The sequence below is a fragment of the Salminus brasiliensis genome, chromosome 9, assembly GCF_030463535.1.
Source record: "Salminus brasiliensis chromosome 9, fSalBra1.hap2, whole genome shotgun sequence".
NCBI classification, from domain to species: Eukaryota; Metazoa; Chordata; class Actinopteri; order Characiformes; family Bryconidae; genus Salminus; species Salminus brasiliensis.
In genome coordinates, this window is record NC_132886.1 from 18,744,264 (window position 1) to 18,768,496 (window position 24,233).

At 41.2% G+C, this 24,233-nt stretch overlaps 3 protein-coding genes across 11 annotated transcripts in view; 2 read left to right on the forward strand and 1 right to left on the reverse strand.

Annotated features, from left to right (window-relative positions):
• Positions 1-1,498: 1,498 nt before the first annotated feature.
• adad2 (adenosine deaminase domain containing 2) lies at positions 1,499-5,207 on the reverse strand. The gene is made up of 8 exons (XM_072686818.1): positions 4,784-5,207; positions 4,472-4,600; positions 4,196-4,346; positions 3,269-3,436; positions 2,712-2,926; positions 2,382-2,616; positions 1,995-2,127; positions 1,499-1,616 (listed from the first exon to the last, which is right to left on the reverse strand). The coding sequence occupies exons 1-8, from the start codon at positions 5,196-5,198 to the stop codon at positions 1,506-1,508; spliced, it is 1,557 nt and encodes a 518-aa protein (XP_072542919.1). The 5' UTR covers positions 5,199-5,207; the 3' UTR covers positions 1,499-1,505.
• A 1,552-nt stretch (positions 5,208-6,759) lies between these two features.
• On the forward strand, positions 6,760-12,231 carry krcp (kelch repeat-containing protein). Its single transcript, XM_072686819.1, has 13 exons — positions 6,760-6,851; positions 8,244-8,405; positions 8,485-8,557; positions 8,645-8,701; positions 8,806-9,067; positions 9,669-9,800; positions 9,905-10,092; positions 10,250-10,446; positions 10,569-10,660; positions 10,849-10,903; positions 11,186-11,283; positions 11,580-11,674; positions 11,828-12,231. Exons 1-13 carry the CDS (start codon positions 6,790-6,792, stop codon positions 11,957-11,959), a joined length of 1,605 nt encoding a protein of 534 aa, XP_072542920.1. The 5' UTR covers positions 6,760-6,789; the 3' UTR covers positions 11,960-12,231.
• Positions 12,232-12,746: 515 nt separating this feature from the next.
• The window catches only part of mark2b (MAP/microtubule affinity-regulating kinase 2b), a 54,219-nt gene continuing 42,732 nt past the window's right edge, over positions 12,747-24,233 (forward strand). For 5 of the 9 annotated variants that reach the window (XM_072687675.1, XM_072687678.1, XM_072687676.1 and 2 more), the window contains exon 1: positions 12,749-14,138. In XM_072687675.1, coding sequence (XP_072543776.1) covers positions 14,088-14,138 — 51 coding nt within the window. In that variant the 5' untranslated portion in view covers positions 12,749-14,087. Of the gene's footprint in view, positions 14,139-24,233 lie in introns of all 9 variants that reach the window. The other 4 variants (XM_072687677.1, XM_072687681.1, XM_072687679.1 and 1 more) reach the window with 2 other exon arrangements.

The following is a 24,233-nucleotide window of genomic DNA, read 5'->3' on the forward strand; positions in this document are numbered from 1 at the left end:
GCTACGCTGCTAGCCAGGTAGCGCTAGTTAGCTAGATAGATAGCAACCTAGCTAGCTGATTAGCAAGGCTGCGTGAATTTAAACTAGCTAGCTGCTGCACCTAAGAACTAGCTAAATAACTAATTAATATAAACTAATGGTGTATAATAGTTACGTCCAGCTACAAAACACGTAGCAAGCTAAATTCTCAAGGCGTTTAGACTGTGCTGCACCTGTCAAGCATCGATTTCCATCCAGCCAATTCAGAAAAATGTGTTTGTTTATAGCAGATAACGCGAGCGATGGATTTGTTTTTTTTTAGCTAACTGTAGAGCCTTGGTGCTATTTTCCTGTCTGTCTGTAAAGCAGAGTTCATATAAACTAGGGCTGACTTGTCAGTAAAATCTGCGAGGACACACGAGGTCCAGTCTACATGGAAACTGAGCGGAGTAATTGGCCCGGACACTTAAGCCTAGCTCACGACCACCAGGAGGCAGTGTCTTCGTCTTCGCCAGTTGTCCGCTTTGGGACTATTTTAATGGCCGTTGTTGAGAAAAAGCTAAATTTCGAGGTTGAAAAATAATATTTAAAGACGCAAATCGTTCCCTGAATTGAATAATCTGTTCACTACATTTATCACTTCAGTTCCCTCAACTGATTAAATCATCCCCTAAATTCAAAGAGCTGTTCCGTCAATTTAACAAACAGTCCCCTCAGCCTAGAGGGAGGCTTTAGTTAAAATGAAGGAATAGTTTATTAACTTCAGGTAATGCTTTGCGAAAGCAAGGAAATATTTGAAGTCTCTAAATATTATTTGAAACTACAGCTATTTATTTATTTATCTATTTATCTATTTTTGAAAAAGACGATTCCTCCGAGTGTTCTGGTTGCCAAGCAACAAACATGTCAAATATAATTCCTTGGTACCTGATACCTGTGTCTACACCTACACCTGTTACTTCTGAACGTGGTTCAGTCAGATTTTAGAAACAATTAGATTTTATTTAAAATACGTGTGTGTGTGTGTGTAGCTCCACATACAACTAAATACAAATATGTATTTATATGTATTTTTATATATATATATATATATATATATATATATATATATATATATATATATGTGTGTGTGTGTGTGTGTGTGTGTGTGTTAACAGTTAGTTAAATATATTCTAAATTAATTAAAGGCAGATACACAAATAATGTCAAAATGTCTCCAAATATTTTGTCTTTTTTACACAGTAAAAATCAGCCCAGACAACAAGGATTGCTTGAATATAGTATAATTATTTTGAACTGAAACAACTAAAAGGTTTTCTTCAAAGAGCAACAATAACAAAAATGAATCAACAGGTTTCTGAAATCAAACAAGAACAATGTCAAAACTCAGATGTCAAAAAGTGAACATATTATAACTAACTTTCTAATTCAGCGGTCTAACATTTTTTAAATATTTTTTAAGAGTATTGGTCTTAACTTCTTCAAAAGTGGATAGTTAAGATTACAGATAGCAACCAAGTATGTAGTCAGAAGCTGAAACTGTCAACCAGTTTTTTTGAGTTCCATGGTCCAGCGTTGTTGGCCAAGAACTGCTGGTTTACCACAGTCTTGGCATTCTGATACAGATGGGCAGCGATCTTAAAGAGAGCACATATGTTATATGAAATGTCTGCATACACACAAATTACTGTAGAATGAATACACTGGCATTTATAACATCTCAACTCTCTCATAGGGTCTCAACTCTAGTCCAGGGGTTCCAGTGCCCTGCTTTCTTTACCTACCCCAGCACACCTAATCCAGGTAGCTCATGACTTGATGATCATGGATCGTGTGTGCTGGAGAAGGGGATACTTGAAACTCTGTCTGTGTCCCTGGGACTTTAGTTGAGGTCAAATGCACGACTTGGATCAGTGTATGATACAGATTAAGCTCTTTCATAGATGCTGTAAGACAAGCAATAGAAAATCACAACATTAACTTAGCCTAAAACACATCCAAAAATTGACAGATACCTTGGCTTTGTGGTAAGTAGCAAATGACAGGAGGTCTTGTTGACCAGAGACCATAGCTATTTTTCTAAAGCTAGAATACTGGGCTCGTTTGCATAGCCTGCTGGAGAAGCCAGGTCCACTCACAAATGGAGAACTGTCAAAAGAGAAAAAGAAGTGAAGTAGGTTTAAAGAGAGGAGAGGAGACTAAGGCAGCACTAGGCTGTGGTGAAACTACTAAGTGTTAAGAATAGGCACTCAGTAAAATGTTAACTTGACCATATTGTTGACTGCGGCAGTGCTGATGGTGATTTTCCTCAAATAGGCCATAACCGTGGAATTGTGACTATACATAGTCAAAAACTATTACCCAGCCCCTGTCATTCAATCAACTGTTAACACTGTCCTTACCCGCTGACGGCATAGCCAGTAGTGCTGTCTAGAACCTCAATGCTGGAGTCTCCCATACACCAGTTAACACTAAAATCTTTGCAGTGGTCTGAGATCAAAGCAGGTCCCACATGCTCTCCATTCTGGAAGAAGATGGCGGTTTGCTGGTAGGGAGGAGGCAGGATATCTTTCACACCACTCCCCAGCCGCTTGTTGATGGTGTTAGAAACATTTTCTGCGAGGTGACTCGAGTCACCTGGACACCAAAAAGGAAACAAGTGAATCATAAATATTCTGGTTCTGGGAAATTTCAGACCAGCCGAAAACCAACTATAGCATTTATGATCTCACCAAGTGCGGCACTAGTGATGTACAATGGCTTAATGAAGTGACTCAACAAAGCCCCTTGCACTCCAGTGACGGTCCAGCGGGTGAGTTTTGCACTGTCAGACATACAGCAGATGCGGGCGCCCCACACGCTTGGGGGCAGGAAGGCAGTAGGGATCAGAGAGCCTTTAGCGTGGCACTGCAGCTTCAGCGATGGATAGCCACTGCTTTGGGATTTCCTGTGAAGTTAAGTCATTTTGTTACTAGCCAAATGCAACTGGAAACTCTGAGACTTTGGCTGGGTTAACCTTACCTTAGACTCCACCAGGGTTCATGTCTAAGCATCAGAACACAGACAAGGTTTTATGATGGGTTATTTAGAACAGTAAAAGCCTCAAAACTATAAAAAACACACATGGAGTTGCTGCAGCTCCATGAGAAACCACCTAGAATGCTTTTCCATCAGGGCTATACATTCCTTTTGCCCAACATGCTACATAAGCTGTAGGGTGAATGAGTCATGGGTTACAGTTAACAGTAAGATCTACAAAAGTAGCTATGTAGTGATGTCTTTCACTCACATTAGTATGCATTGTGCTGCTCCTTTTGGTGTCTGGCTGGTGTAGAGATGCAAGTAGATCTGTGGTTTGACCTGAAGCAGCAGCTCTGTGGAGGTGCTCTGGAATATGGAGCGCTCATGAAGCTCTGGTTCAGAGCTGTAGAACAACAGGAGCTGCTTATACAAATACCTAACAGACAAAAATAAAGGCAAATGCGCTTAATAGGGCCAGATGTTCACAGTGCTCTGTAGTTTGTAGTGGTGTTGTAAAGGCAGTCAAATAATAAATGGGATTGGCAAAGACTGTCTGATACTGATCAGTGTCAAGGCAAGTAAACAAAGAGAATGTGGAACTTTAATAGGTACAATAGGTAAAGGCAAAACATGCCTAGTCCCTTAGTATAACAAAGAGATTAATATTTTACTAAAAGCAGCATTATGCAAGGATTGGTATTTCTGCTCATGGGCAAATGTAGACAAATGTAGAGTATGATACTTTAATGTAGACAAATGTAGAGTATGATACTTTATGTGGGAAGTGTAAATCACTGCATTGAAGACAAATCATGCTTTGCACTCCTCCCTTGTGGTGAAAGATACAAGCTGAGACACAAAGAAACAGCACTAAAAGTAAAAGAAGCATGTGGGCTTTTGCAGTGGAGTATTAATACAGGACTGTACTCTAATGTGATTCTTGTCCTGCCCGCTTTACCAAAGTTACATATTGCAGTAGTACTGTTCTTTTAAGATAAAATGCCAAAGCTATAAAATGATAAAGCAAATGATAAAGCAAAGCTGGTTGTTTTGAAACTTTAGATTGTCTGATACTAGTTTGGATTTGGAACAAGCAGAAAATGTAACACTATTAGGTGCCTACTAATACTAATAATCCCAATCCTAAATAATTCCACAGTCCGTTAAATACATGAACACCGGTTACCTTTCTTACCTTTTGAGGGCTCTGCGCGCAATGATGATGCTATGACAGTCATGGACAACAGAGCCTGTAAAGCAGAGCCAGCCACTGCAGCAACCCAGTCCTGTTCCCAATGCCACCACCTCATACTGCTCACAACACTGCCCTCCTGTGTCAATCACCTCTGATATGAACACACACGTTTTCACAAGTTCAGATGACACAAAATGTTCCAGTTTCCTGCACAACAGTCATGCAGGAATACGTCCCTTTCCACCCTCTTTAACAGACTCTATCACAGACACACACCTCTCTCCAGTATGAAAGCAGCAAGGCAGCCTTTAGTACTGTAGTACTCTGGGCATTCCTTCAGCAGTTTGTCAAATCGCTCGCTACACAGAGCCGCCACCCGGTTCTTATGCCAGTCTGTGAACCTTACTGAAAGACAACATGCAGACATTTAACACACCAACCACTACAAAGTCATGTGCTAAAAGTATCAATAAAGTATCATACTCTACATTTGTCTACTTTAAATACACTTATGATTTATGTTTTTATAAGGTTACAAACACAAGTCACCAGTTACAGACATATCGTCATGCTGCACACATCGCCTACCTCCAGTTCTTGTCCCTCTCTTGGGAGAGGTCTCTGCTGTGTCACCCTGCCCAGATAAGGTGCCCTCCCCTTCAGAGGTGCTGCCCAAGCTCCTAAGCGAGAGGCAGTCCAGCTCCATGTCCTCGTCCTCATCTTCCATCAAGGGCGCTGTCTCTAGCACATGGCCTACAGGGGTGACTGGACTAGCTGAAGTGAGATCCTCTGAGGGAGCTCTAGGTAGGTCAGGGGTTTTGGATCTGTGTCCTCCTACAGGAGAACTGGGAGGTTCCCCACACCCATGGCCAGGGGGAGGCGGCCTGAGGCTGGCCCTGTGCAGACCAAAGGTGGGCTCCCGCTCCGAGGCAAAGCGCATCATCAGGGAGGCTGCTAATCGGGGAAGGCGCTTCCCTTCTCCACTGTTACCATGATCCGCCATGATGAGTCCTGCAGCTGAAGTTTATATTTTAGCAGCACATTAAATAGAATACACTTCCGCTAAAATGTAAAGAGGTTATTTAACATCACATACTGCTTATGACAACTACTAACAGTTTTTCATGCCCTGACAGCTATGACAGCAAGTCCTTAAAACAGCCAGTACTGAATGCAACACTACATAGACAAAAGTACTGGGACACCTGCTCATTCATTGTTTCTTCCAAAAGCAACGGTATAAAACCCACCTTAGGGAAATGGTATAAAAACCTACTGTCTAGGGAAGACTTTCTACTAGATTTTGTGAGGATTTAATTGCATTTAGCGACAAAAGCGTTAGTGAGGTCAGGACGTTGTATGATCACGACCCCACAACCCATCCTAAAAGTACTGGATGAAGCAGCATCATCCCAGAGAACACAGTTCCAATCTTGACCACTCCTGGTATTAGTCATTGTGCCAATAGATTCATGATATCCAATAGTACTTCTCTACAGGAACCAGACAGGCTGTTTGTACGCATTTGCTCATCTGTGTCAGCAATAAGTGCTACTTAAAGTAGCCAAATGCATTTATTAGAAGGGGCATACAGAGCATGTTTGAGTTAAGTTAGATATTTGACTGTTAATTTTTCAATGAACAAGGGAGAGCAAAAACTTAATGTGGCAACTTGGTAGTAGATTCTTTCTAGATTTTAATAATAATAAAATAATAATTTATATATATATATATATATATATATATATATATATATATATATAAAATTGTTTATAAATATATTTTAATTATTGAACATGTACAGTATATCAAGTCATGCATGAATGACCTCAGAACATTATAAAAAATATCATAATTAAATGTAGCTACGTAATTTAGCTAAGCATGTAGCTTGTAGCTAACTAAAAAATAATAAATAAAAAAATAAATAAATAAATAAATAAAACGATGTAGCTAAGCAAAGTTTAATTTAGCTAACCTAGCTAGCTCTGTAGCTATTACATAAATCAGCGAACAGAGTGCTAGCTAGCTAAATTACTAGCTATCAATTAATGGCGTAAAGTAGCTAAATTAAACCCCAAAATATACACGCTTACAGGCTGGTCGCTGGCAATATTTCTGCCTAAACGTATGCAGATGGATGATGATCTGAGTTTCAGCACACTTCCAAACCTCCTCTTCTTTGGAGCGGAGATGTTAGCGGCTTCGTTGCACAGCGCATAAACCCTTACTAAAAAACACTTAATAGTGTGTGAAAACCAGCACACCTGTATTCGAAGTTCACTCGATACTGCAGTGTACATGGTTTAGTGGTGTCTGATTTGGGGACACGGCCCTTGTTTCTGTGATAATATGAAGAGGAACGCCATTGGCTGAAAGCACTGTCAGTCAAACGTTGGGCGGGGCGAAGCAAGCTTCCGTTGAAGTCCTGCAGTGGCGCGACTTTTAGATGAGTTGTTTGAGTTGGCGGGAGACTCAGCGGTACTACAGCTCCTCCGACTGATATCAGACTTGAGCGCGTTTTGCGGGTTTTTATGAATTATTCAAGCAGTTATTCTAGAGTTTTGGCACATTGACAGTGGAGCGGCAAGAGGATGCATGACTTCGGTGTTTATGTCGTGTTCGGACCAGAAGAAGCGCCTCGACAGATTGGAAAGTGAGTAAACACGGTTAACCTCACTGTTGTTGTTTGTGACCTGGTGTATAGCTGAAGAGCTGCCTCTAGATAACGGTGAAGATTAGTAAGTAAGTTGGCTTCACTGTGATCACTTATTCTAAAACAACTCAAATGAACTCTACTCTTTTTGTTATTATCGAAATTTAGAGCAGTTCTAGGTCATCATGAGTCTTTTAGGGAAAGCGCCTCTTGTTTTGTGAGCGGTTCACCCTGACTAGCGGAGAGGCTACCAAACACAACAGCAGCCCATACTGCTACTTTATTTTAACTGGGTTGGTTTGTGTCGAGCTCTCTACATCAAATCTAACTGATCAAGAAGACATGTCTGTTACTTCGCTTATAAATAAGATTTACTCTTTTTATTAAAGTACCAGCTTTCCACAGGTGCTCGATGAATTTTGCTAGCTAGATGGATCAGAGACTCAGCAAACAGTCTTTCGCTTCCTATTCCTAATGCCTAGTTTCTAGCTAAATATTAGCGGGTGGTTAAAGGAAATGGACCGTTCAGTGTTTAGATTGTGTGGTGTTTTCGTTTAAGAAACTTGGAAGTGCATTAGGGGTGCACTTACTTTTTGCATTTTGGTGTTTTCTCTACTATAACATCCTTTATAACTAATCTGTGCTGCAAGTTTCATAAGGTCATGTAGAGACAGTGCTAGGTGTGATGCTCACTCTAGTAAAGCCATATTTTAATGTTGTGATAAATTGTGCCACATTACGTCTGGATAGTCCCAGTACTTAAAGAACAGTTGACAGTCATTTTACTCACAGTATTTGACTGTTTTTGGACTTTGTATGTTCTGACTCATTAAACCTTTGAAAATACTGTGATATATCTCATTTTAATTCTATTCAGAATATACTGGCATGGCACGTTTCACAGCAGGTGGTGTTGCAAAGCAGCTTTACAGCAAACTGAGGCCGAGCCCCTTGAGCAAAATTTCTTAAGACAAGACAAGGAACCAAGACTTAAAAGGGGAATCATCCTCCTCTGTTCAGCACTGCATAGCACAACCAAAAATACAAGAAAGCAAGTCTGTTTACTGGGGGGAAATATGGCAATAAGTAGAATAATGGTTAAAAAAAATGAAGAACTATGACTATTGTACGAGCAAAGTAAGTGGGTGAGTGTGATGCCCTTTAATGAACTGGCACCCTGTCCAGGGGGGATTTCTGCCCTGCACCCAATAATTCCAGAGAGGCTCAGGATCCATCAAGATCAGGAAGATGAGATGAATGGATTTTGTCATAAAATAAATCTGTGGGCTGCAGAATGTTTTATATACCACATTATATTGCTTTTCTGTCTATTCAGTGCTTTGTTTCAAGGCATGCTGTCCCAATGTGTTAATCCTTGATTGCTTTTCACAGTATCGGTAAACCTAAGAAGAGCTCTGTTGCAGTAAAACCAGGCGTGCAGCAGATTGTACTCTTCACCAGGGGACGATGGGAAAAGTGCAGTAGTGTTACAATAGAGCTCAATGATGAGAATGATGCGCTTGTCTGTCTGGGCAAGTTAACACCATTCAACAAGTAAGGCCGCTTTTAAACCTTCATCATTTCCCTTTTGGAAGTTTTGTTGAATTCTGTAATGACATGTTTATCCTATCAGATGTGTCTCTTGGGAGTTATGGGAAGATGGTGCGTGGTCTAATGGGGCAACTTTAACTGTCCAGCTTGAGGGGGTGAGTACTTTCTTCAGTCATCCAAGTCCTCAGTAAGTTTGCCTTGCCTGATTAACTTAAGCTTACTTGTCTTGCGGTGTCGCTCAGGTTAAAAGTGAACCTGATCCAGCGCTTACTATTGCCCAGAATGAATACACCCCAGAGGTGAGATGCTTCCCTGAAGTCCTCTTTGATGCACTCCATGCAATCCATGAGTAGTTTGTTCATACTTACAAGGAATTTGTTTTAAAGTTGCTCTTTCTTTCTAGTGCAATGCCACAGCTCTTGCGACTCGAGGCCTTGGCAAGCGAAAGCGGTCACAAGAAGAGAAAGAAGATGATGAAGAAGTCAAAGGACAGGAGAACGTTTGCCCGAACTCTTCAGAAAAGGCCACGCCACACAGACGAGGCCGGAGCAATGTACGAACAGGACAAGCTCGTCTGTTCCCACAGAATAAAGAGCAGGCTGCTGCTCTAACCCCTCAGAATGCTCGAGCTAAGGGAAAACAAACCAAAACCCCCACGCAGAATGGTGAGCGAGCAGACACTGACTTTAAGGCCATGTCCACATGTATTGTGATGTTTTTACAAACAGAGATTTCCATCACTCTGTTTTTAAAAGTATTTCCGTCCACACAGACAAGGCGCTTGCACGAGCAGGCTACCAGTGTATGGGGTGACAGCGTCTCTCTTTGAGTGTATATAGTGTACTATGCAAGTTATGGATAACTGATTCTAGTTACAAATGAAGTATTATATATTTGTAGACTTATTCACATGCCAAAGTCTGAAATATAGTGCTTTTGGCATGTAGAAACTATTCAGCCCGAAACATGCATGCGCTGTGACCTCAGCGTTTTCATAAAGCTCAGTTTTCCATGTCCATACGTCAACACCAAAAAGAGAATTCCATTTTTAGTGACCAAAAGCGGTATTTTTGTGTGAATGGGAGACCAAAACGCAGACAAAAACATTTAAAATTATAATTTCTTAAAAATATCTAGACACCTGTGGATGGGACCTAAGGCTGGAATTGCAACAAAATAACTGGGGGGGGGGATTGCTTGCGGCTGAAGTATTCTTGATGTGTACCATAACAAGTATGGTCATAAGTGTTCATGTGTCCCCTCAAGCCCCTGCAGACAGTCCTTCAGGTCGCTGGGGTCAAACCATCTGTCCAATTGATCCTCAGACAGCCATACTGATTGGAGGACAAGGTGCCAGGATGCAGTTCTGTAAGGACCCCATTTGGAAGCTATGTACAGGTACATTTTCCTAAAGTTATAACTGTACTGTCTATTCACTGTGCTTGAATGTTCAGTGCTATTATTGCCCATGAACAAGCTTTTTTGAAACTTTCCCTTTTCAGAGGACCTGTCCTGGGTGCCAGCTGAGACTCTAGCTGAGGGCCCCACTCCAGAAGCCCGGATGGGCCACACAGCGACCTATGACCCAGAGTCAAAGCGGATCTTTGTGTTTGGTGGCTCCAAACATAAGAAGTGGTTTAATGACGTCCATATTCTGGACACTCAGAGCTGGCGCTGGACAATGGTGGAGGTAAGCTTGAGTATTTATTTATTTATTTATTTATTTATCCATCCCCCTTGTAAGTGGTCCATGGGGTTGATGATAGAAAATAAATATAATGGTGGTATAATAATTTATCATTTCAGTTTCACTTTTTAATGAATACATCTCACTCTTACATTCTCAGGCACAAGGTAAAGTTCCTCCTCTGGCTTACCACAGCTGCACATTGTTCAGGGGAGAGCTCTTTGTCTTCGGAGGGGTTTTCCCTCGCCCCCACCCTGAGCCTGATGGCTGCAGTGACTCCCTCTACATTTTCAACCCTGAAATGGCCATATGGTACCAGCCCATTGTCAATGGAAACAAGCCAGCTCCCCGCTCTGGGTGAATAATTATTGAAAATCATGAAGAACAATTGTAAAGGGATAGATACTGTGCATCTAATAGATTTGTTGTGTTTAAAACAAAATGCATGTAACATAACAATTGTCATTCCTCTTGTCCAGGCATTCTGCTTGTGTGATGCAGGGCAAGATCTTCATTTTTGCTGGCTGGGACACTCCTGTCTGTTTTAATGACATGTTCCAGTTGGATTTGTGTAAGTCCTGTATTTTAGCTTTCTTTTCTGTTGATTTCTTGTGGGTTTTTGTCAATATAGCAACATTTAGATCACTTAAGTCCAGAATTCTGGAGATGTCAAATGCGCAGATTAAACTGGATAACGCTGTCGTAGTGGTTTTGAGAGCTTCTTACTCTTCTCTTTTTGTATATATATATTTTTTCCAGGCTTGATGGAGTTTTCACCTGTGCAGACAAGCGGATCAGCCCCCTCTCCAAGAAGGTATTCATAGTGTCTGGTTTCAATGTTACCAGCTTGTTCTGCTCAATGTGTACGTAATGTAGAACACGAATGTGAATTTATCAGCCATTGTTTGCGTGGTACTGGTGTCTGCTGATTTAGGTTGTACTAAATACATTTTCAATGTTGGGTCGCTGCTTCAGGTGACTGTTTAGCCGTTTAATCCCTTGCTTATAGGAAATCTTGCTGAATTGGTTTCTGAGGACATTATGTTTTGCACTACTAACTCTCATGTCATCTTCACTTCTGACAATGTTGTCACAGTTGGCACGGCTGTGCGGCCCTGTCTGATTCATGTTTCCTGGTCCATGGAGGCTACAACGGAAATGATGCTCTGAGCGACACCTTTATCTTCAACACGGGTAAACATTCCTGGACTCTGACCCACTGAAACTGTTCCCTCACATTTACAGCTTTTATTAGCTTTTATAAGGCCCATGTAGATGTGGTTTGGAATTTTCAAGGTGTTTTTGTCAATGGCAGGGATTCTTCTGTACGGTAAACAGTACAATGAGCCATTTGGCACAAACATCCAATATACCCCCCCTTCATGCTAGGTGTATAAGGTTATATTTTGAATTGTATTGACTTGGCCTAGAGTTGATCTGTGAAGCAGCGCATACTTTCTTTACCACTGACATTTCCTTTTTGTGAGTAGATACAAGCTGCTGGACCTCTCTGACACTCCCTCAGCTAACATCAGTGCCACGAGCTGGACATTCCATCATCACCATGGCAACAGCATGCACCAAGGTACCTCGCTCATCCTGGAAATCCACAGAAAGGATTTCACTTGATGCCGTTGAGAATGTCTGCCTTTTACACCAGATTAGGTTTCGTTTGGTTAGGCACTAGTTTTCTTCAGTGCTCATGAAAAGCTCATTATTTGCTTTCTTCCCCTCACAGGATTCCTCTGATGAGCAAGAGCAGTTCTCTGAATCTTCCCCGCATACCTTGCTGATCTTTGGGGGAGGAGACAATGAAGGCAGCTTCTTCTCCGACTTGATCACCATGCCAGTGAAGGAGTTGTGTGAATGAGTTGCTTTTGTTTTGTTTTGTTTTTTTAATTGTATAAATTTTATACGTTTACTTTAGCTGTTGTCCGATACGTTTCCATGTAGGTGTTTTGTTTTGGGGTTTTTTTTCCCCCCAATATTTAGAAGAAACGATTAACCTGCTTGGCCTTGTGGTTCACTGAATTTGTGTTGAATAAAAAAAGTTGTTTATCTGTGTTGTGAATGGAGCAGTTTGGTGGTATAATAGTTTTAATAGAATTAAATGGATTTGATTCAAGTGTGAATTGTTTTTTAAAGGTGTACATAATCAATAAAATATTTTATATTGAATGATGGTGTTTGTGATTTATTTTCTCATGCATACTATATTAAAACTATAGAAGTAGTATTTATATTATTATACTGGATATAATTATATATTATTAAATATTCAAACTAAACTCGAACTAGGGGTGGGGTAATAATGGGAAACACCTAAAACCTGGTATTTTTATGAGGTATGAGCTGTATCAGTATTGTGTTTAAATGTTTGTACACGATTAGACTGTATAGCGGTTAGATTGGACACAATTAATCAGTAAAATTGAAGTGCCATTTTTAAAACCACTGTAAACATTATTATTAACCTTAATGACGCGAGAGGTTCAGTGTAGCAGAAGTACAGACGATGCCCCCGAAATACTCAGAAATGGGCACCGTGACGTGTCAAGCTGTCAAAATGAGGATAGTGTCGTCATGATGCCCACCTCCACTGCCTGCTCGTAAAGCAGCCGCTTTGTGTTTCGTACTGGGCGAGGGCCACTTGGTGTCAGCCGACGCCCGTGGAGTAGCAGTGAGTACCGCAGTGTCTTCTTGAAGGTGTGTGAGTGTTTACGATCCCTCCCGATGGAGGCCGAGCTCCTCACTTCACCGCCCCTCGCTGTGCGTCGGCCGGCCATGTTGCCTTGCTTGTTCCGGTGTGTGTCGCCTGATTGAGCCTGGAGCTCAGACGCTACGCCTCACGGTCCAGCCTGACCCGCCGTCCCTTCGCTCTCAGCAAGGAAGAAAGACACTGAGGACGGTGCCCACTATGGATTTTACAACTTGACCACTCTGGATGTTTACCATGGACAGTAGTTAGCCACTTTTCACCCCTCACGCGTCGTCCTTTTTCTTCTTAATGAGGAGGAGAGACCGCGCTCGGATCAGGACTGTGGAGGAACGCGATTTCCGCGGAGCTGCTCGCCTGAGTGTTTTGGGGATTTGCCCATTCGAAAGCTAGCTAGCTGACTAGCTGGCTAACATCTCGCTAGCTAGTCCTCGCCTGCATTAGCTGGCTCAGTTCCACGGAACACCACAATAGTTAGCTAGCTTGCGGCGCTGGTTTTGCTAGCCAGCTACCACCCTAAGCTCCTGACATTGCTGGCTTGTCCTTCATATTCATTTCCACACGACCAGTATCGGTTTCATTTGAGGGCGCGCTGTTTTTGTTGGTGTCTGTCATTGTCTTGTTTTTTCCGCAGCGAGTGTCAAATTAGCTGGCTGGCTAGCTAGCTAGCTGATCCCGGTCGGCCTGACATACTTGATTTTTGTCATTTTGATGAGCCAGAAAAGATTCAGAATATCTTCATTTTGCCTCACCTAGTCTATTTTAACCCCCTTTTAATGGAACAAGTGCTGTTCTCGTTTTAAACAATACAATATGTGCTCTGGGCATATTTAGCTAGCTAAGTCCCCCAGTCAGGCTTGATAGTGAAATTTCAGCCGTTCCTCTAAAAACAAAAAGCCTAAATGAATTAGCACTAGCTAAACAACACCGTCGTTAGACTTTACCAGGGCAGCTGAACCGGCATTGTAAAACCACTGGAGATTACTTGACTTTGCTGAACTTTTGCTCAACGTTTTTTAACCTCCTCCACTGTTGACATGGACTAATGCGGGCTTCAACTTGTTGATCTGTCTGCGTGGCTGGCTCTTTGCTGGAGAGCTAGCATTCAGCTAACAGCCCATTCGGGTCCCTGTTCTCTCTCCATTGAACAACCTACAGGATCTACGGGACAAAAAAAAAATAAACAGCCCCGAGCCTCAGCGCTAGCTAAATGTGTGTCTGACTCTGAACAACTCTTTCCTTGGATCCGTTGCTGAGACTCGCTGACCCAAAAATAAAAAAAATGACCACCCGGACTCAAGGATTAGGTGTCATAGAAAATTCCTCTGGCCAGGTGAGACTCCTAAAAGCTGCTTCACTGCCTCATTACACATTGGCTATTTACCTGCAGGCCAGTGTCTCAGGTTGAATCAGGAGGCACCGTGTGGACACGCTATGCACGCTAGATTTAGCGGCTTGGTTTTTGGCATTTTGCCAATATTGAAGTAGCCGGGTTAGATTTGAGCAGTTCCGCCGTGATGGGCTTTAAACATCCATATCAGTCCAAGAAATACATCTTCACTTGTTTGGCGTCAGGGCTTATCAGTTACACTGGAAATCAGCTTCCTCATCAGCTTCCTCGTCCACTGATTTTTCTAAACATCATAATTCAGTTGTGGATGAGAGCAGAGCCATTCAGAGTGGTGTGATAGGAAACCTACACACTCTTGATTTCTTTATCTATATGATTTCTGTATCTATCTATATAGATAGATAGATGGATGCATATATGGATGGATATATGGATGGATAGAAAATTAATTGTCCATACTTGTACAAGACATTACAAGGCTTCCTCTCTCACTCACACACACACAAAAAAACCTTGTATTTCTAAAACAGCAACTTTACAGGAGATAGACAACGTCTTAACCCTTAATGGACATTAATGTACTTTCTTTTGGTCTATTCATCATCAAATGTTGACACAATGTAAAGAATAGCAATCAGTGTCCATTTATGCCAGAGGTAGGGAAGAATGGCACAAATTGAGATTTGTTTTGCACTATTATACATGTTAATTTCTCTCATGAATGGCTTTCTGTTAACACCATCCTAAAACAGAGGGTATAGCACAAAGTGGGATTTGTCAATTTAGCCAGATAACCTGAACCCAAAGTCAAGTCTGCCCACTAGGAAAAGACCTGAGGGGCATTCCTGTTGGACAATCCTCAGTTTAGGATATCTGGCTAACTGAGAATCCTACTTTGTGGTACACCCCAACGACGCATTTGTAACACGTTTGTCTTTTGATCATGTTATCATCTCTGTGGTTTAATTATGTAGATAGTTTGAAGAATTGGTGGAGTTTCCCTTTAAATCACCAAGACCCACTTGGCCACCAAGGCTAAAGAGCTCAGCAGCAGGTGTCTCCAAGAACAGCATGGCCTTTTTACATTGTAGGGTAAAACTCTTAGGGCTACCTTCTCAGACCCGGACTTATTTATTGATGCTGAAGCTCACTGAAGTTTAGTCATAGACTAGGCTTAATCCATGGCCCACAATTCCAGCTCATAACCTCTCTTGTGGATGAAAGGCCACGTAAACTGAAAATCAAGTGCATAGCTGTCCGTTTTATTTTCCACTGCATCATCCTGTTTTTATCTCCGACATCGTAAAACAAAAGCTCTTTCAACATTTCCTGCGTGGAATTTGAACTAGAGGGAGAAGGAGGAGAATGTCTATGCTCATTGATTACTAATGCCTGTATGACTAATGCTGACCAAAATGAGAAGTGTCTGATCGGAGATACGCTGCACCTGAGCATGTGTGCTTCTCTGGGATTTAATAAGGAAAGAGATATAGGCCCCTCATTCTGCCATACTTCCTGGAATCCCACTACAGGAACGCTCTCCCCCGAGTTTTCAGGTAATCTTGTGTGTCTGGTGTAATAGAGGTTCAGAGTGAGAGAGATGAGTCAGTGATGTTAATCATGCAGCTGAAATGTGGGTGAGCCTTGGCTCCAGAAGAAGGAGGCGTGCTATAAAAAATGTGTTATTATTTTGCGTCATCCCTCAGAGGTGTATTCAGGAGTGGGTTAATATCCTTTATTATTTCGCACAAAGTGGATTGTTGGGCAGATGCTCTGCTTGGAGGAAGAGGGTTATTGATGTTCTTGCTGTGTCTTAAAGCCTGGTGTGATGTTTAGTTGTATTTTTGAGTAGAACTGTTCAGTAGGAAAGTTTAAGATGATGTGACTTGGGTCATTTTGTTGTAAAGGTTTTATAGAATTATATCATGACTCGATTTGGGGGTTTCGGGGTTGGAAGCTGCCGTTTGGGCTGAGTGTTGGCGCATCATGCCATTTTACATATGACGCTTGACACAGAACGACACACCACATAAAAGTCCTTGTTGGATGCTGTTTATCCAGTATAGAGAATCTTCTGATATTGTTTCTGTCATAACTTACTCTTAGTATATATTTTGTGGTGCTGTTTCTGTGTAATGTTCTGTGTCCTAAAGCCATGTGGATTATAATGAGGTTTGCCAAAAGTACAGTAGCTGGCCTGTTCTAGTCTTGATTCATTCAAAATTAGGCAGCATAACATTTGAGGTAATTCTTGACTATGAACTACCATTAAATGCTGGTAGTGTTTTGGGTTTTCCCAAGAAGTTAACTGACAAACGTCCATAGAAGCAGTCCGCCTTTGTCCAGTAACACTGTATTTTAATGCTTGCCAACCGTAGTCCATGATTACTCCTGCCCTGGTCAGGTTAGTGTTTTTACATGCCCACTTTAACTTAGGATGGGCTTGGTAATAGTTCAGAATCACGGTTGGGATCCACTGAGCTTCCACTGTGTACTGTTAGCATAGACCTTATACAGTGAGGTCCTGAAAAGAATTTCAAGTTTCTTTTTTATATATATATATTTCTTTTCCATATAAAACACATGGTGGTGGCAGTCTCTAATCTGTTGTAAAAGGTAGTTAATTATCTATTAATTGTTAATAAATTTGTCAGCAAAAGCATGTCACAGTAATATAAAATGAATATCTGATGGTTTCTGAGTGTCCGTGGTCCACTGTTGGACTAGAATTAAACAGTTTTGTAGAGCCCATTTTATGCTAGAATCAGTGACATGCTACAAGCATCATTTGTGATGCTGGTGGTCTGGGCCAACGTTTAGTCAGCTACACATGGCTAAGTGATGATGAACATGACTAAAATAATCTCTTGGATATTGTCTACTGTTTATCTGTGTCCACGTTTGATTCCACATGTTCATATAACCATATTTAATAGGATATTAAAGGTAGGACCTGATCCTTAACTAAAGTTTGAGGCATATGGGGCCACTTCTGTTCAGCACAGTTGGGACCATAGTTGATATTTAGCCATAGTCAGATTAAACTCTCTCTCTCTGTAAGACTAAGAGACAAACTAAGCAAAACCATACATAAACATAACACTCTGTCGCTACAACAAGCCCAGGCCATCTGTGATGGTGTTTTAAGTGATACTTTAAGTGTTAAGAAGTAAAAGTCAGGCCGTAGATGTATAAAACGTGGTGTGGGATTATGTTAGAGTTGGATTAACCCAACCTTGTGTCCTTGGCAGACTTGATTTGCGCTTAATTAACATTTTTATTGTTATGTAAAAGAAGCTAAAAGCTGATCGAGCGAACATTGAGTGATCAGTTGATGGCTGCGGTTATTGTAAAACTAATTTTGCCCGTACTTTGTGCATGTGAGAGAAAGAGTGTGCGTGCGATTTTTCTGGTGCTTTGTTCAGACTGGCAGCTTAAATCCGATTCTGACTTAAATAGGAAAGCAATGGATCTTCGGCGGTCTGAACGGCAAAAAGCCATTCCAGATTACTCCAAAAGTAAATCCGTTTCAATGTAATTCAGGGCCTGAATTCACAAAAGAAAAGTCTTTAGGTAAAGACTAAGAAGATTCAAGATTCACTTACCTTTCTTAAAATGTAGTTCTCAAAAAACTTCTATTTTCTTAAGATGGTCTTAAGGCACTCTTCGTGGTTGTGTGTAACATAGCCTTTTACAGCATTTTATCATAAATGAAGCAGGACAATGGTTAACAGGGAAAAACTCTTTGGAAATATGAGAACTGGGGAGGGACCATGTCGACAACTAAGGCTATGTTCACACAGCAGGTAAAAGTGGCCCAAATCCATTGTCATATGTGACACAATGTGTTGTGTGGCAGTGTGAACGGCAGCGAACACACTGAAATCTGACATTTTCAGTTTTGGGCTGCTTTCATGTGTGGTATTGAAATCTAATACCTATCCGATACATGACTTTCCATCCAGGCTAAGTTAGAAGACACATATCTCCTAAAGAATTGACTACAGGAGGATGTGACTGTAGTGTCAAGGGAAAATTAAAACAAGATTAAAAACAAACTTTAAAGAAACCAAGGACTTAAACCAGGAAAAGTGTTCCTCCTGTAATGCTGGCAATAAAACTGAGACCTCGATTTAGGAGTGTGAACTGTTCAGACGAATGTTGGATATAGGACACATTAAAACACTAGTGTGAACAGCCTTTGAAAAAACAACACATCATTGGATTTGTGCCCCTTTACCTGCTGAGTGAATGTATTCTAACAGTACTTTAAGTCCCACTTTCCATCTGGTTAAAATACACATTCATTCTAGTAATTCTAGTCATTCAGTTTAAACTGCTCATTTTAGAGGCTTATCTTGTGAACTCTTACAGTCCAAGTGTGAGGCCGTCATAATGTTAAAGAAAAAGGAGAAGAACTCCAGTTATTCTTTACATTTTTCTTATAAGAAAAAGGAAACACTGGATTCTTAAGATTTTTTTAAATAATAGCAATTTATCTTGTTTTGGAGAACCTGTGTCTCAGCTGGGTCTTCAGTCACATTCAGTCTAAAACTTAGTTTAAGAAATTAGTCCAATTTGGCCTGCTGTTCGAACACGGCCTCATTTCTCCCAGTTGAAAGGGTGGGATAGATGCCTAATGACACACAGCATGTTAGATATCAGTGAATGAAACAATACTGGGCATTCATCAGGGTCAAGAAGCACTGTATTACCCAATATATACAGTAGAATAGGGCCTGTGTTTACAGATTCCTAGTGTATCAAACATATTCTTTAAACACCTTAACAATGTAGTCAGTACCACGATAAGCAGTGAAATTCCACTCTTCTTGAAATTGAGCTTTCTTTACATCTAGTCAAATCCAAACTAAAAGCAGCTGGAATTGAGAGTAAATGAGCATGAGTTGACTCCTTTAATTGTCTTTGTATAAGTTTAATATCACTCGCTTGCTGTTTTTCCCACCCATGCATTAGTTGTTTTTGATAGTGTGTGTGTATATATGTTAACAGAGCTAAACAGAAATCCACGAAAAAGCAGTTTAGGCTCAGCCAAACACGCCAGGAAAGTCTTCTGCGTCAATGTCTCCTTTAAATCACTAGTGTTTAACTGTAATTTCTATGATGAGCCGCTGCTGTTCTGTATAATCCGATAAATCAGCCTTTGGCAGAGACATCAGGTACCCCTGTAATTGGGATGAGAATAATGTTTTCAGTGTTTACACCAGCCTTAAAAAGCCTGTTTTGATCTCATTTGTTCTGCCCTCTGTTTGTCCTTCACCTCATAAGTTAATAGAAAAAGCTACCTTTCCTCTACAACCAATGGTACTCGAGCCAAAACAGTACTTCATGAGTACTGCTCATGATGTCCACCAGTCAGCCGTAACATGTACCAAGAGCCAATTTGTGATGGCTAGACGGGGTGTTCCCGGTATGCAGTGGCCAGTACTTACCAAAAGTGCTCATACAGTTCATATGATCCAAAATGAAGTCAATCATTTGAAAGAGCTGCTGGTCCATCTTTAACCATGATGTCCCATGATTGTTTCACCAATGAGATCCAACCTATTTGCAAAGCATAAACCAATCAATGTGTGGTAGTAGAATCTCAATAGTTCAGCCCTACGCCACACACACATACAATGTACATGGTCCTTAATATAGTCCTGAGTCTATAAAGCAGCAAACACTCCTCCCAGGACTTTTGATGTTCTGGTTCTTTGAGCATAATTTGGCAGAGGTGAAAAACTTGGTTGAGGGAAGAGACTTTGTTTACTGACATGAAAGGCCTCTGCTGGAATTCAGTCGGCTAGGCCTCTTCACACTTGGCCTCCCTCCAGAATGAGCTTGGGAGCTAGCAGGGCGAGTATGACGCCTCGGGCTGCAGAGTGTGTTGGTATTGTAGGATCATGTAAGTTCACTTGCTGACTGACCGGCAGCGACTGGAACTCAAAATTACATCCTACTTTGCATACTTTACAGAACCACACGAACAAACACACACACACACACACAAACCAGTGTGCTAAAGGTTAAAAAAGAAATGTTGTAGCCCAGTTAATTTTGGAAGAAACTGTGGATGAGCAGGTGTCCCAACACTTTTGTCTAGTATTTTCGAATATCTCTAATAACTGTAATTACACCCTGACTATCCATGTAATAACAGTGTGTCTGCTGTGGATAAATTAGTTGCAGATGACGTTCAAGTAGTAATAAGATTGTGTAAATACGTGTGTATCAGCTTTAGTTTTCACTCACGGGTATATCGATAGCTGTAACAGGAAAGACCGCAGTGGTTCATATAAATAGCAACCCTCATCTTATTACACATGCACAACCACAAGACACAATATGCCAGTACATGTATTGGAGTACATTAATTGCGTAAGTAAAACTTCAAATTGATAAATGTGGATTTAAATAAACTGTACTGCTGTTATCCAGTTGTAGCCATGAATACACATTACATGTGTAACTACAGATATTATAGGCATTTAATATAAAAGGATTAATGGGCCCCCTTGTTGTTTTTCTTAGCTTTTTATTTAGTTAATTTAGCTCATTTAATTTAGATTTCAAACATGTTTTATGTTGCTAAGACAGTAAAAGTGATTAGCTGTGCTATTGTGCTAACGCTGAAGTGAAGAGATGTTGTTGCTGACCTGCATATGTACATGTTGGTGTGAGCGAACTTAAAGGAACAAGCCTTTCCAGTTGAGCTGGGTGCAAGGTTGACCGGAGGGAGTGGCAAGTCTTTCATAGCTCATGATGTCATGTAAGAGCGTGCGCATGTGTGTGTTTGTGTGTGTGCGTATGAGTACGTAACACGGAGATGAGTCAAAGCCTGTGTTGCTGCTGGTTGAGATCACTGCTTCAGCAGCTCTTATTTGAATGCTAGGTCAGTTAGCAGAATAATGTGTAACTAATGTGTAATAGGTGTTTTATAAAAGGCCTTATTCTCAGTTGGATCTTACTCTGTTTTGGAGTATCTCCTCTGTTACTGTAGAATCACTTCGCTGGGATTTTTTTCCCCCTTTCTTACAGAGGTTGTTCTACTATCTCTGAGAGGACCAAACACTTTTCTAAACAGGGTGTTGTCAGGATATATATATATATCCCCTCTCTCTCTCATATGTATATGTGTGTGTGTACACACACATTTAACTTCTTGTGTATGTGTATGTGTATATGTATGTGTGTGTGTGTGTGTGTGTGTATGTATGTATTTTTATTTTTAGTAAAACCTCGAAGAGCAGAAAGGTAGGCTTTTGGAGACTGAGGTTTAGAGTAGGATTGAAGTTAAGGTTTAGAATTAGTGTGGTTATGGTTGGTTACGAGTTAAAAACACTGAGTGAATAATTCTGTGAGAGCCTTGTCCTAAGAGAAGGTAGCCCTGGGGAAAAGACAACACTGTGACTGTGTCAGTGACTAGAACACACACCCTGTATGTAAATAGGTGGTATCAGGAGCCATTTAGGAAGCTGTATTTGTTTGCCATATGACTTTTTTTGTTTGTTTGATCGTAATAATTCATTAAAAAAAACTGTAAAATAGCTGCGTGGAGGTGGAGTACACCTCATAGTTGGGTGGGATCTCCTAGCGCAGCTGGGTTACAGGGGTTGTGTGTGAACGTTTCAGCTCTCCTTTTCAGAAGTAGCCTGTCCGGTTTGCCTGTTTTGTGTGGAGTGATGAACGGTATCTTTTTGCACTTTTGCAATTTCTTTCCCCTAAATATGTGCCTTTAGTGTAACACATTATGTTGCTGGATTGAGATTGATTGTATTGATAAAAGTGGAAAAACTGTTGGAAACTGATTGATTTTGTAGTGAATGTTGACGTAGCAGAGTATATTCGGCCAGTCTCCCCTACGTGTTCAGTGGTCGACTTCAGCCCTCGGACTTGCAGCGGACTTGGGCACAGTCACTGTGATCAGAGGATCGCTGGTTCATATCCTGATCACACTGCTGGCCTTGCTCTCTCTTGGGTGTGTCGATGGCGTTCTCCCTCCACATCGCTCTAGTGCGGCGCTGGCCGACACTGGCATCTGCTAGCCGGTGCATCAGAGGTGTGACTGGCTGTGCACACGTCGGAAGGGTGTGTGGGGGGGGGGGGGTGTTGGTCTTGCCCTCACTAGTGTAGGGGTGTTGTGTGTGATGGGGGAGGGAGAGAATATGTATAGATTGGAAAATGGGCGATCAAAATTGGGGGAAAAACAGGTACAAAATCTGAAATAAATTTATTTATTTTGCATTTTGTTTCTTTTAACCTGATGTTTTGGAGCCACGCTTAAATTTTGCTAAACATTGGAATGGAAACTTGGCGGCAGTTATCAGATATGACCGCAGTGGCCGTAGAGTAGCAAATAGACAAGTTTAGGAATGACTCTGCGTTGTCTGTTTTCCAATCTTGCAGTGTTTTAGTCACATTAAGTCATTATTAAGTCATATTATCTAATCAGAATCTAAACTAATCTAATTCACTGACCTCCCCACACACATGCACACAAAGCACCCCAAAGTGGCTCACAGCCTTGCAGCATTTTAACTCACTTAGCTGTTTTATTGTTCCCAAAGTGTTGCCTGTCATTGATATCAGTGTTGGTTGTTAGCTGCTGACAGTTTGCTGAAAGAGGGAGAGATGGAGAGAGGAGGGAGGGGTGTGAGGAAAGGGAAGGAAAAGGAGAGAGGGTGAGAGGGTGCTGAGAACAGAAAGAAGGTCCAACTGCTGTCTATTTGTGTCCTTGGCTGTCACCAGGCTCAGTTGGAAGTAGACACAGAGATATTTATACCCAGAACCCATCACCTGCAAAACCCCTCGTATGATTATGTCCATCCGCCCATCTACCTAGATATCGCATTGTGTTGCGAAGCCTTCAAGATGTCTATACTACAAACATTGGGTCTGCACTTCAGACCTTTCAGCTAAGAGCTCCAGACATCAGCTACAAACTATCAGTGTCTTAACCATTCAAATTAGCATGTTTTAGCTACTCAATGTCAGTAGCTTACAGCATACTATAGTGCTTTTTTTATAGTGGTTTATTTATGAACTATTAACCTTATTAAAACTGAGAGTAGGGGTCATACATTGTTCTTTTCTCAAAGAGGTAGAGCATCAGTGAGCTCCGATTCATCAAAAAATAGGAACAGGAAACAGGGCGTCAATCAAAAACGATGGGGTCACTGTGCTCTATTGCGCATTATCGAGAAAGAGAAAATTCCAAAACCTCAAAGCTGTTCGGCAACATTTGGCTCTGATATTTACTTCTCCAGATTTTGCAGACATTTAGCCCACTAGTCAAAAGCCCTGCAAACCCTAGTCAAGTTTGTTGAAGCAGGGGGAGGGGGGGGATATATGATGTTTTTGTTACTTGTAGTTAACTTTTCTGGGACTGTCTTTGCCACGCTTGTGCTTCAGTAACACTGGAGAGCAGCACATCACCGCCAGACGACGCTAGATATTGAAAAATGCTACTACTCAAACTAGGCCTCAGGCTAAATCAGTACATGTCGAGAAACGGGTTGCTACACAAACCAAGCCTAAGACCAAGCTGCGGGCAATAGTAGCAAAGATAGTTTTAGAAAAAGACTAACCAGGGGAAGGGGGAGTCGAAAGTGCGGTCAGATGAAGCAAAACTTAGGAGAGCAAGCAGGCATCCGTAGTAGCCTAAAAGCTGACCCAAGCGCAGTAGCTTTACCATCTCTAAAGCTAGCTTACCACTCAGTAGCAGCACTATTCCATTAGATTTGAGAATCATTAGAAAACAACAGACAGTCTTCGTTACAGGGCTAAAACCAAAGCTATGCTATGCTAGGTGGCTTCTGTGTGAGCTCTAGTGGTGCCTCATTGTAAGACAGCCTGAGAAAAGCTCATTGGATTATTCATGTTTCCATCACAAATGTGAAATCTGCCTTTTCCTTTCTGAGGCCAATCACATTGTTGGTGTGTAAAACCTCTTAGTTTCTATGTAGACATCAGAGAACTTAAGAGAGCACTTAAATACTGAATAGATACTTTCTTTGACACATTTAACGCAGGGTTTGTAAAAATACACTAAGGAGAATAAGGTAAAAATAT

What these genes read in the sequence shown, in the direction of transcription:
- adad2 (XM_072686818.1), bottom strand. Translation starts at nt 5,198, where the DNA reads ATGGCGGATCATGGTAACAGTGGAGAAGGGAAGCGCCTTCCCCGATTA. An exon ending in GAGAGGGACAAGAACTGGAG is followed by an intron (nt 4,601 to 4,783) that starts GTAGGCGATGTG and finishes GTTGTCTTTCAG; the next exon opens with TAAGGTTCACAGACTGGCAT. An exon ending in CTACTTACCACAAAGCCAAG is followed by an intron (nt 1,617 to 1,994) that starts GTATCTGTCAAT and finishes GCTCTCTTTAAG; the next exon opens with ATCGCTGCCCATCTGTATCA.
- krcp (XM_072686819.1), top strand. Translation starts at nt 6,790, where the DNA reads ATGCATGACTTCGGTGTTTATGTCGTGTTCGGACCAGAAGAAGCGCCT. An exon ending in AAGTTAACACCATTCAACAA is followed by an intron (nt 8,406 to 8,484) that starts GTAAGGCCGCTT and finishes TTATCCTATCAG; the next exon opens with ATGTGTCTCTTGGGAGTTAT. An exon ending in CACCTTTATCTTCAACACGG is followed by an intron (nt 11,284 to 11,579) that starts GTAAACATTCCT and finishes TTTTGTGAGTAG; the next exon opens with ATACAAGCTGCTGGACCTCT.